Source organism: Camelus ferus, chromosome 6 (assembly GCF_009834535.1).
Source record: "Camelus ferus isolate YT-003-E chromosome 6, BCGSAC_Cfer_1.0, whole genome shotgun sequence".
Lineage (NCBI taxonomy): Eukaryota > Metazoa > Chordata > Mammalia > Artiodactyla > Camelidae > Camelus > Camelus ferus.
The window spans coordinates 84,669,033-84,682,171 of NC_045701.1; the positions used below are offsets into that span (position 1 = coordinate 84,669,033).

Sequence of the window (13,139 nt, forward strand, 5' to 3'; positions counted from 1 at the left end):
GTTAGAGTCGATATGCATCCTGGCCACCCCTCACCTCTGCCCCTCTAGGGACCTCTGTCAACCCCACCATTGCGTGAGGGGTAAACTGAGACCCACTGATGGCCCACGAATGGCCCTGGGTTATACAGCCCATCCCTTGTGAGACGAGAACCACCTAAAGCCTCCTGCCAAGCGATTCTGTGTTTGATCAGCCCGCCAGCTCCCTCTGCCCCTCTGTGATAAGGCACATTGGGAGAATGGGGAGAACTTGAAACTTCCAACTCCCAACCCTGGGGACTGCAAGGAGCAAAGAAAAGGCGTTATACCCGCAGAAGATCTTTATTTCTCATGCTTCTCTGACCTAACTGGGGATTTTGGAGGTTCAACTTGGGGTACATTTTCTCCTGGCTGCTCCCCTGAAGCCCTGGGTCCAGCTGGGGGAGAACCAGGGGTCGCCTTTTTTGCACCTCCAAGCAAAGCCCCAAAAGCTGATCCAACGGAGCCCAGGAGGATGTTGGACGATGTGGAGAGTCCAGCTGCCCCTGCGGGAGAGGTGAAGGGTGAACAGGGAAGGGTGCAGCGGCCTCTGGCTGGGGCCCCACAGGAGGTCTGAGGCTTAGGGATCCCACCTGGATGCCTCCACTAGGTCCTGAAACTCCCAGGGCTCTGCTTTGAACAGAGGAAGCTGGATGTGGCTGAGAGAGAGAAGAGGTGGGTAAAGAAGGAGCGGGAGAAGTAGAGACTGAAGGAGAGTCAGCCACAGACCTCAAGAGCTACAGGTCTTGAGGGGAGGGGAGGGGGCCTGCCTAGCCCACCCAGCTGTCAGATTTGGGTAGGGCTGGACCTAGAGCTGGACTATCACACACACTGGACTACCTCCTTGCCCTCTTTCCCAGAAACCCCTCACCCCTTCCACTCCTGCCCCGAACCTCACTCAGGATTCAGAAAGAGGACAGCGAGGGAGAGACAAAGGACCAGGGACGCTGAGGACCACGAAGCTGGAGGAAGAGAACAGGCCCTCCCTCAGGCTTAGCCTCTGGGCTGAATCATGTGCTAGTCTGACCCTCCTCCCCTTCTCCTGCCCGGACACTTACCCACGGACTGGAGAGTCGCCACCAGGCTGCCGGCAGCAACTCCGCCCCCATTGGCGATGGCGGCCGCCGACATCATCTTGGCCGCTACGGAAGAGGCGGCGATTCCTGCCCCGGTGAAGCCCAAGGCGCCCAGCACCACCGGCACAGCCCCCACGGCCAGGGCTGCAGGGGGAGAGGAGATGAGTCGGGGGCGTGGGCTCAGGGGAATGGACCCCTTTAGGAATTCCTTGACAGTGACTGGGGACTGTCTGCTCTGAGCACAAGGGGCAGCAGCTTGGCGAAGGGTCCCGTCGAAGCAGCTAGGGGCAGTAGGTTAGAGGAGGCCCAGGTATAGCCCTGGTTGGGTCTCTAACTTGCTATGTGACAACTGGGAAGTCACTACCCCTCTCTGAGCTTCAGATGTGTGTATATGTGTGTAAATGTGGGGGTGAAATGAACCACTGCTGTTTTTTAGCAGCAAATCCCCTTTAAAATGAAATCTTCTCTGCGTGCTCATTACATATATGGACTAGAGGAGCAGCTAGGTCAGGCATCGAAGTGACTTTTTCCGAGGGAGTACTGCTCTCTGTCCCTAAGATTCACCCAGGCGGCTCCAGGTGGGGCGAGGTACGGGGTGGTGGGACAGCGCTCACAACCCTGGCAGCGCCACCTCTTTGAGGTCTCCCTCCCATCCCGGGACCAGGGCCAGGTGAAGGCCTGGCGATGCGAGGGATCCAGGTAAGTCACCTCCTCCGATTGCAGCACCAGCGGCCCGTTCTTGAGAGAGAGAGAGAGACGGAGAGAGAGAGAGTTAGTCGGTTCAGAGAGTGAGGGAGAGAAGGGAGTCCTGTGGCCCTTCGTGGGCTGGAGTCTGGGAGGCCCTCCCCCTGCCCAGGTCGTCAGCTTGATGGGGTAGCAAGACTCACTTATCATGGTGAGGCCTTTCTCGCCGCAGCTCAGCTCAGGCAATGAAGCTCCGCGAGGTGATGTTATTTCCGGGAGAACCAATGGGGATGCGGCCCGCCCCTCGCAGCGTCTCTGCGCTCCGAAAAGGAGGGACCGCATTCTGCCCGCCTGCTCACCCGCCCCGCTCCCCACGCACTAGCTCTCCGGCCATCCCCCGACTCGTCTGTCTCCCCTGTCAGCCCCTCCCCTGCTGGCCAGCCCGCTGGTTGGTCCCCGGGTGGGTGGGGATGAACTACACATAGTTCAATGTATCAGCCCCCTTTTTAAAGGTTTAAATTCTTTCTAATTTTTGCTGTATGTTATCCTGGCATGAAGTGCTTAGTGCACAAGTGTTTTCTGATAATATAGTCCTAGAGAAGGAATTGCTGCGTCGAAAAACTGTACATTTCTTATGGCACTTGATATTTTATTGTTAGGTTGTCTTCCAAAAATATTCTATCAGTTTACACTCTCCCCAAAAGAATATGAGAGGATCTATTTTTCTCTGCTCCTAACCAACAATTAGCTTTGTCATTAAAAACAACAACAACAAAAAAAACCCTCAAAATCTTTGCTAATGAAAGGTGAAAAATGATGACATTTTAACTCACATTCCTTTTTTTTTTTTTTCGGCTAATCAAGCTAAACTTTATTTATTTACTTCTTTGTTAATGAAGGTACTGGAGTTTGAATCCAGGACCTCATGCCTGCGAAGCACATGCTCTACCTGTCAGTGATAACCCCCCCCCCCATTATTTTTAAGCTACTTAGACTTTTGCAGTCTTATTTTGTATGTTATCTTCTTGTATTCTTGGATCTTTTTCTCATTTGCTTACTTTTTTCCTTAAAGATATATAGGAATATTACATATTAACTATCTTAATCCTTTCTCATAGATGTTGCGAAGTTTTGTTTCCAGTTCATCACTCTTTGTTTTGGGAGGGAGGGGGCATTTTTCCCAACACAGAAATTTTTTACTCTTTATGTAAATTTGCCAATATTTTACTTTATTATTTTCATCTTTGTGTGCTTAAAAAGACTGACCCTGCTAGCTCAGACATACCATCACCTGTATTTTTGGAGGGTTCTTCTGGGGTTTCACTTTTTTAAATGAACTTTTTAATGCATTTGGAATTCAGTTTGGTACATATAGGGTACTTTACATATCTATGTACGTCTTCACCAACCAGCTCAGATGTAAACAGTATTTATTAAATTTCAACACCATTTATTAAATCATCTTCCATTTCCTCTTTGATTTGAAATTCCAGACTTACATTCAAAATTCATATGCTTGCTGTGCTTCAATAAAAAATATTCATATACTTGTATATCCACCAGTAAACCTGTTTTGTAATATTCTATTCTGTTCTAACAAGCTGTCTCTTCTGGCAACAATATCACACTGTTTTAGTGTTTATAAATTTACTGTTTGATTTAATACCTGTGCTTGTTTTGATTTAGGTTTTAAAAAATCTTCTGCTTCTTCCTATTAGTTCTCCAGATGAACTTTACAAGTATTTTTTCAATTAAAATATTCTTTGCTATTTTGATTGATATTGAGCTAATTTTTTTGAATAAATATTCAGGGAGAAATATCTTTACAAAAGCAATTTTTTACATCCAGGAACGTAAGTCTCTCTACTTCTTCTTTCATATCCCTAGGTAAAATTTTGTTATTGTCTTTGTATAAGGACTACATGTTTTTAAATAAACTTTATTTTTCAAGAATGTTTTAGATTTACAGAAAAATTGCAAATATAGTACAGGGAGTTCAAATATACTCTGCACCCAGTTTCCCCTATTATTAATATATTCGTAGGGTACACGTGTTACAATTAATGAACCAACGTTGGCACATTATTATTAAAGTCCACACTTTACTCATTTCCTGAGTTTTAACCTAATGTCCTTCTGTTCCAGGATTCTTTCCAGGATATCACATTACATTTAGTCATCATGCCTACTTAGGTACTTCTTGGCTGTGACAATTTCTCATACTTTCCTTGTTTTTGATGACCTTAATAATTTTAAGGAGTACTGGTCAGGTATTTTGGAGAATGTTCCTTCACTGGGATTTGTCTAAATTTCCCCCTCATGATTACATTAGAGTTATGGGTTTTGGGGAGGAAGGCCACAGAGGTTAATTGCCATTCTCATCTCAACATATCAAAGGTACATGTTATTATCATGACATAACTGTTTACGTTGATGGAAGAAATTTTCACATTGAGATATGGGGAGGTCATTTTGGCTTATCCATGATTTGGCTTGAACTTTATGATGCTAACTAGAACAGCCTGACTTATGGCCTGTTAAACATACATGTACAAATGCTTTAACCAAAAAAAAAAAAAAAAAAAAGAAAAAGAGCAGTTACCATTGTTTACAATGTCCACTTACTTTGAAATTCCAATGCTAGTACTCCTTTGAAGGTGAGATTCCCTTCCCAGACACCAAGGTCAATGCTGACTTGCTGTAAACATGCTAATCTGTCCCTTTTGAAACCTTGAAGGAATATACCCTGTCACGTTTCATGTTTGTTCTTTGTTCTGACAAGATATTAAACTGTGGCTCAGGCATCTAAAATGTATCCGGGTGGCCATTGTGGGTGTGATTTCAGATGCATTCCTACATCACTGAGAACTTGAATTTTCTTAAGTGTATCAAATTCAGGGACACCACCAGCCATTCTCAAAATGGTATTTGCTGCAGCTGCCAGCTGCCACCTTATGGTCACAAGGTCTCTCCTTATAACTATGCAACCATTTTGGACCCCAACCAATTTTTGCTCAGTAAGGACCCTTACTTCTTGCCAGTTCCAATCCTAATTCTTTTTTGTTTGTTTGTTTTTGTTTTTTAACATTTTTTATTGATTTATAATCATTTTACAATGTTGTGTCAAATTCCAGTGTTCAGCACAATTTTTCAGTTATTCATGGACATATACACACTCATTGTCACATTTTTTTCTCTGTGAGTTATCATAACATTTTGTGTATATTTCCCTGTGCTATACAGTGTAGTCTGTTCTACAATTTTGAAATCCCAGTCTATCCCTTCCCACCCTCCACCACCCTGGTAACCACAAGTCTGTATTCTCTGTCTGTGAGTCTATTTCTGTCCTTTATTTACACTTTGTTTTTGTTTGTTTGTTTTTGTTTTTGTTTTTTAGATTCCACATATGAGCGATCTCATATGGTATTTTGCTTTCTCTTTCTGGCTTACTTCACTTAGAATGACATTCTCCAGGAGCATCCATGTTGCTGCAAATGGCATTATGTTGTCAGTTTTTATGGCTGAGTAGTATTCCATTGTATAAATATACCACATCTTCTTTATCCAGTCACCTGTTGATGGACATTTAGGCTGTTTCCATGTTTTGGCTATTGTAAATAGTGCTGCTATGAACATTGGGGTGCAGGTGTCATCCTAAAGTAGATTTCCTTCTGGATACAAGCCCAGGAGTGGATCCTGGGTCATATGGTAAGTCTATTCCTAGTCTTTTGAGGAATCTCCACACTGTTTTCTTGACAAGCAATTTATACAACTTTGTGGGTTTTGCCTTTCCCATTTTATAGTCTGGTGGAACACAATTCAAGTGCTTCTTAAATCTGTATCTACTGGGCTATAGTCCTCAGTTTGGCTTGAATAAAACTCTTTTCTCTTCCTCTTGTAGATTGTTTGTTGATTATTTCCATTGAAAATGCTGAGCTTGATCACTTGGCTGAGGTGTTTGTCAGGTTTCTCCACCGTAAAATGATGTCCTCTCATTCCTTTCCATACTGTCTTCTTGGGAAGGAAATCACTGCAGCCAACATTTCAAGAGTGGGGAGAAGATACGATGTTCTACCTCTTTGAGGGTGGAGTGTCTTCATAAATGATTTGGAATTCTGCGTGGGAGGCTTGGCTCTTCTCCCATAATTATTAATTTAATCATTCATTTATTTCAATATGGACCCATTGATATTTATTCTATACTTTGGTGCATAATCCAATACTACTTGAATTATTTTGTTGCTCAAGTTTTTCCAGCTGTGGCCACTGGGATTCTTTCAGTTGGGTTCTGTGTCTCTTTGACATACCCCCATCATTGTGTGTGTGTGTATTTAGCACTTCATTACTTTCTGGCACTATAAGATGCTCCAGGCTCATTTTATACATTTTTTTGTCCTGGTCCTAGAATTGGAGTCCTGGGTTCTTTTATAGGAGCATGGTATTAGATAGCAATATCTGCAAGCTACGTGTGCTCATGGCTATAGGGGTGTCATTGCCTCTAGACCCTCTCAGCCACAGGGCAAAGAAATATATGTATATATATTAACCCATAGATGTGCACATATCTATAAATATTTCTATTTGTAACCATGGGTATTGATATTGAGCTAAACATGAATTCACACTGATATCTCCAACTCTAATCCATCACCTCATGGGTCATTCTAACCTTTTCGCCTTCTTATCTGTTAATTCCCACCCTAATAGGGAAAAACATTGCCCTCTCCACCTGTCATCCACTTAGTTAATTGTTCAGCTCCAGGATACAGCATAACAGTATCAGAACTGTTAATTCAGTGCTACATAGTTTTGTGAAGTTTAAAAATATTTTTTAATGGTTTCCACTGTCCTGAAATGGAATTCATAGGTAACACCATCTAGCTACACACAATATACTGCCAAAAATGTAATACAAAAGAGAAACAAAAGGAAGCTATATATAATTAAAAAGTGTATATTTCAATATGTATATGCTCAAGCACTTTTATACCAGAAGATATAATGAGTTACTTGTTTGCATCCATTTGTTTAGATTTAAAATAATACAATTACTCAACTAAAAATTAACACCTTTTATATTTGAGAGTTTGAAGCAAGGGCTTAAGAAACATACCTCTACATTTCCTATCCATAGATCTACATCTAATCACCATGAAAGTGACAGCTGCACATGCAGACCGATTCAAATACTTTGAGTGACATTGTTACTGATGATACAATTTTTTGAAATGATTAACAACTCTTGGTAAGTTCAGAACAAATCGAAGTACAGCGTATCCCTGATCTGCAAGATAATTGCATTTCCTGGAAAATTCAATCTATATTAAAGTTATGCAAAAAGTACTTACATGTAAAACGCGGTGAAGTTCTAGGCTCAGATGCTTAAGAGTTTTTTGCGTACATGAAGGGAATTTTGCAATTTGTATGGGATAACTTTTAGTTGTGCAGGACTGTCTTGTGTACTTCAGGATGTCAGGCATCTGTGGCCCTTATGTACTAAATACTAGATTAGAACATCCCTCCATCACTGTGTCTATTAAAAACATGCCATCAACTTTCCAAAACGTCCCCTAGGGGGCAGTACCATACCTGTTAAAAACTAACATCCTAAAAAACCTGGAATGGTTATAACTAAAGAGAAAATAAAATAAAATAAATAAAACCAATGATACTCATATTTTAGGCATTCATTTTAAGAGCAATCTTTGTATACTGAATCTTTAACTTGTGCATGAGAATTTGGTATATGTGCCAGATTAGAGTTATGATCCCAACTTTTATGGTCTGCTTCAGGTAGAGATTTAATCTTCTGATTATAAAGATAAAAATCACTCTATTTAAACCAAATTTCATAGAGAAAATTGTTTAAGAACACTTAAAATTCAAAATCGTATGTTTATTTTATTAGATTCATAAGATTCACCAGTGTTCATGGGAAAGCTTTGCTTGTTAGAGACAAATGCAGAGTATTTAAAAAGAAAATTGACTATATATATACAAACTTAGAAAGAAACTTGGTTATGTTAATATGTATGCAATGTAAAATATTTAGGGGAATTTGTTATAAAAAATCCTCTTAGATTTATAAATAGAATATGAAGGTTAGGTTTTAATTAAACCTAAAAATTTAAGAATATTAGATTTAATTTGTTATTTTAATAAATTTAATATTAATTTAAAAGCCCAAGCAACAAATAGCCTTTACTGTTTATAAAAGCTGCTTTCAAGGATAACCTAAACTGGTAAAGATGCCAGTTACCTTCTCAGTCTCCCCTAAGTAGTGCCAACTGGATGTTTTCTGATTTCCCGAAATTTTCAGATAAAGACTATATGCTTCACCAAACACAAAAAGCACTTAACCATAAGGGAAAGGGTTATTAATTTGAATACATTAAAATTAAGAAGCTTTATTCAACAAAAGGCACCATGAGAATAAAAGGTCAAGAAACACAGTGAGAGAAAATATTTGCCATATATATAACTAACAACTGACATCCAGAATATATAAATTACTCCTACAAATCAATAACAAGGCAAACAACCGCGTAGAAAAACATGCAAGAGATTTAAAAAGAAACCACAAAATGAGCCTATTCAAATAACCAATACATATATAAGAAGATACACAGTATCACTGTGAATCCAGGAAAAATGAGGTAAAAGCACAATATGAGAAGCTCTGTTTCCAGCTAAGATGCAGAAGGATGCGAAAGACTGTTGCTACTGCTGAGAAACAAGAAATCAGCAGATAAACAGAACACCTTTATATGCATTTTTAAGGCACGTGTTGACAAATAGTCTAGTTGAATATCCTTTTTTTTTTTTTAGAGGAGGTAGTTAGGCTTATTTATTTACTTACTATTTTTCAAGTGGAGGTCCTGGGGATTGAACTCAGGACCTTGTGTATGCTAGGCAAGTGCTCTGCCACTGAGCTAAACCCTCCCCCTGTTGACAAATAGTCTAAATGGGCCACAGAGTAAATACTTTAGGTTACACTTGGAATCTGTTGTATCTTCTTTTTTTTAAAACAATCTTTTAAAAATTGAGAGTTTGGGATTTGCAGATACTATGATTTATAAAATAGATTAATAGCAAGATCCTACTGTATGACACAGGGATCTATATTCAATACCTTGTAATAGCCTATAATGAAAAAGAATATGAAAAGGAATATATATATGAATATATATATGAATCACTATGCTGTACACCAGAAATTAACACAACATTGTAAACCAAAGATACTTCAAGTTAAGAAAAGAAAAAAATGTAAAAGCCATTTTTATCTCATGAGCTGTACAAAAACAGGTTGTGAGCTAGATTTGGACTATTGGCCAACCCCTACTTTAAAGTCATCAAAGAGATATGGACAAAGAAACCTAAAATAAATTTTCGATTTCTAGAAAAAATCCTAGAAACAACACAAAGAGGTTTAGCTAAAAATTAACTAACTAAATGACATACTAAATAATACTTAATTCACTCAGAATAAGCCAGAGAAAGATGGATGAAGAAAAAAAGAATATATGGGATAAATGGAAAACTAAGTCTCTCTGGAGAGTGCTGACTAATACACTCTGTCTACACATTTGACTCCTTCCTGCTCTCAAGTTCCTTAAACCTGGCACCTGCCTTGTCCCTGCTCCGCCCCCACCCAGAGGAAATGGGCTCCTTTCGTGGTCTCCTTTGCCTGCCTTGGCCTGGCCCGAGGCTAACACTTTGACCAGCCCTGTCGTGCCTTCCAAAGCTGTGCCCCAGTCTCAGTAAGATGTAACTTCTGATCCCCCATCTTCTCTCAGATCTCGGTCTGGTTGATCCCAGGTCCTGGGAGGGGTTCCTAGCTCTGCAGTTGCTTTTCTGCCTCCCTGTGAACTCCACTTCTTCTGGGCTTGGTCTGAGATTCCCAGGATTATATGTAGTTGGTACAACTGGGCTACGGGGCCCCGAGGTGCGTCAGCACCATGTGCACCTGTAGTTGAAAACACCCAGTTGTCCGTGTCTGTCTTCAGCCAGAATGAGCTAACTCAGTGTAAGGACCCTCACCTTCCCCCTCTTCCCTGCTCTCCTCTTCTCCTTCCTTGTGTCTTTTCCTGCCATCTTATTTTTCCAATTTTATCAGGGTGTATAGATTTGCTACAGCCACAAGAAAGCCGCGTAATGAATCATCCCCAAACACAGTGTCTTAAAACAACCATTCCTTTTTCCTTTGGCTCTGCAGGCAGGATGGGGGCAGTTCTGTTGTTCTAGATTGGGCTTGGCTGGGTGACTCTGTTCCAAGGGGTGGCAGCTGCAGCAGCTCTGATTTTCCCTGATGGTCTGTGGGTCAGTTGGGGCAGCTCTGATCCACGTGGGTTCATTCTGGAGTCCAGCTTAACGGGGCAGTAGCCGCCCACGGGAAGTTCTTTCATGGCGATGGCAGAAACATAAGAAGCTTCTTAAGGCCTAGGCTTGGAACTGGCATGCTGTCACTTTTATTCCATTCCACTGGCCACAGAAAATCCAAAATCCAGGAGCATGGAATGACCCTGCCCCAAATGAGACCATGGAAAGAGTGTGGATGCAGGGAGGGGTGGAGAATCGGGGCTAGTAAGTCAATCTCCCACACCGGTCAGTGCTCAAAATGTACTATTTATCCCCCATGTTGGCTTGCATAGTCTCTGGGTTTTAAACCTGCACCCAAGAGCATTTAAAACTATTGTCTGTGAGTACATCGTTAACTCTATTTCTTTAAGGGATTCGGTTTCTTTAAGGGATTCGGTTTCAGCTGCAGAAAGCACAGAGGGCCCAGCTACCTGTGGTTTGAAAAAAAGTAGAAGAGCTTTTTCTGAAAACAAAAAACAAAAAACCCAAACAAAACAAAACTACATCAGCCTTGAGTCAGGGCTTTTAGGATCCGGACCTGGGGCTCCATCACCAAGAACTAGAAACACTGATTAGCAGAGCCATTAAAATGCAGCTGCCAGGTCTGAGGCCAAGGACGAGGCCTCTGGGCCAGACCAGAGCTTTCAATTCATCTGCAAGAATGCCGGAAAAAAAGATTAATAACAAGCCCTGTGCCAAGAGCAGTCTACACGGTATCTCATTTAATGCTCACCACAGCCCTGTAAAGTCGGTATTTTTAAACCCACGAAATGGAGCACTTACATCTATGCAATTCTAATACCTCTCCCTGGGTAATTACTTGAATGGAATTTTGTCGAGTGTGACGCAGTCCATTTCCCAGCATTGCTGGAAATTTTTGAAACACAGGTCAAGTATCCTCACCTTCAGGTTATATCCAGAAGCTTGCTTAATAGAACATCCAATACAATAAGAATGCCACTTATTAAATGTGCAGGCAAGGCCTCCAAGACAGTCTGCAAGCCCTCCTCAGCTGCCCCCTTTGCAACCTGGAGGAGGAGGCTACTCTGTGGTTCCCCCATTCACCTGTTGACCTCACGTCTTGGGTCTCCATACATGGGAGGCTCTGTGGTCTGGGAACAGACTGAGACCCCACTAGTTCTCCTGGAGGAAGCTCATGGCCCCAAGCTCCGGGCTTTCTCTGTCCATCTGCATTGATTGTCACTTTTGGATTCTGCCCAGTATTCATCTGCCTTTGCTCAACTGATAACTTGAGAATTGATGTCAGCAGGTTTTGGCGACTGGGGAAGAGATGGGTGGAGGCGACACAGGGGCAGGTGGAAGGAAGCACTGAGCTGTTTTCTGCTCTTGTGCATCACTGTATCATCTCCATTTCCCACCTGGCTACATCTGGCTACCCCTTACTTTCCTTTCGCCCCACCAGGAAAGAGCTCCCTGCCACCCTGCCCTCTGCCTCCTCTCCTCTGCCTGCCCCATTCTTGGACTACAGTGCCAGAAAGCAGACTGACGCTGTCTTCTCCTTGAGGAAACAAGGCTCCAGCAGCTTTCCCAAGGCCACAAAGCAGGCAGCCGCGGAGCTGAACTTGAACTAAGAGCCCCAGGCTCCACATCGCACATCCCTGCCCCCTTCACACATTGAGGTTTGCTTACCAAAGCACTTCTCACACAAATCTCCTGGGGGCCTTGGTCAAAATCAGATTCCAGTTCAGCAGGCCTGGAGAGGGGTCTGGGATCCTGCACTTCTAACAAGCCCCCATGTGATACTGATGCTGTTGGTCCATGGACCACACTTGGAGCAGCCAGAGTATAGAGTTTTACAAGGAACTTCTCCATGTATTATTCCTCTCTCTCTTCTTTCTTTTTAATTTTTTTTAAGCACAGAAGATGCCTTTATTTAAGCCAGTTGATACATATGCATTGGCATAGACAACTATGCAATTTACACGACATCTCCCTTGTTTTAAACTTGCAGCATGTGTAGTTACTATATCAAATATTTAGCAGATTTGCTGAAGAGTTTTTAATTTTTAAATGCTTAGGTATTTGTCTAAGTTTTAATGTTCTCCAATATCTCCAATAAAGTAAGTCATGTATTATTCCTCTTGATCCTTGACTCAACCCAGCAGGGCTGGCAGGGCAGGAGCTAGCACATTGATATTTTAAAGGTGGGGAGGCTGAACTCTGGAGGGTTGGCATGACATTTTTTTTGAAGCCTTCTGGGGAGCAGGCAGCTTCCAAATTGGAACCCAGGCTTCTGATTAGGAATCTGACATCTGATTGGCCGTGCTGCTCAGCGGCTAAGCCGCCGTAACTGTGCGAAGCTGTGCGCTCCAGCCTCCCTCCTGGTACAGCTCCACAGCTGCTGCAAACACATCCTCTGTGTTTAATGTCACCCACGCCCCCTGTCTCTAAGCGCAGTCTTGAAATTGTGCTGATTGTCCTATTATTCCCAGGTCCCATTGTTCCTGGCCTAGTGAGGTGCCCCAGTAAAGTGAAAGGCTTCAGAAAAGTTGTGTGTGGCTGTGGGTGGAAAGCGCACACATCTCAGAGGGCAGAGCTCCCAGTTTCCCTGTGCAGGATCAAGTGTGCTTTGTGGGCTGCCCTTGGCAGTGGAAATGGGCCATATATAAATTATACACTTGAAATGATAGAGGCTGCTGCAATCTGCCAGAAGGCCTGTGATGGCAGAGATGGTGGACTTTTTGCTGCAGGGCACCCAGAGAACTCAAGAAGGGATGGGAGGTTGAGGACAGGCGTTCAACTTCTGGATTTCCTGTCAGCAGGGAAGTAGGCTGTTCTTTCTGGTCAAAGCTTGCTGGCCTTTGGCAAAGGACCAACATACTCAGAGGTGCAGATCTTGGGCAGGAAAAGAAGGATGAGAAGGGTCCCATCAATGAGTGATGATTTCAGCCCCAGTGAATCTGAGAATGTCAGGGTTGGCGGGGTAAGGGTGATGCTACTGAGTCCAAACTTGTTCTGCTCACTGCACGATAGGCTGATAAA

General features: G+C 42.6%; 1 protein-coding gene across 1 annotated transcript; it reads right to left on the reverse strand.

Moving 5' to 3' along the window:
• Positions 1-284: 284 nt before the first annotated feature.
• LOC102507006 (interferon alpha-inducible protein 27-like protein 2) lies at positions 285-2,139 on the reverse strand. Its single transcript, XM_006184174.3, is given in 5 exon segments — positions 285-417; positions 419-521; positions 1,074-1,235; positions 1,800-1,829; positions 1,979-2,139. Coding segments are annotated over 5 exon segments (552 nt in total). The 5' UTR covers positions 2,118-2,139; the 3' UTR covers positions 285-299.
• Between the last annotated feature and the right edge of the window lie 11,000 nt (positions 2,140-13,139).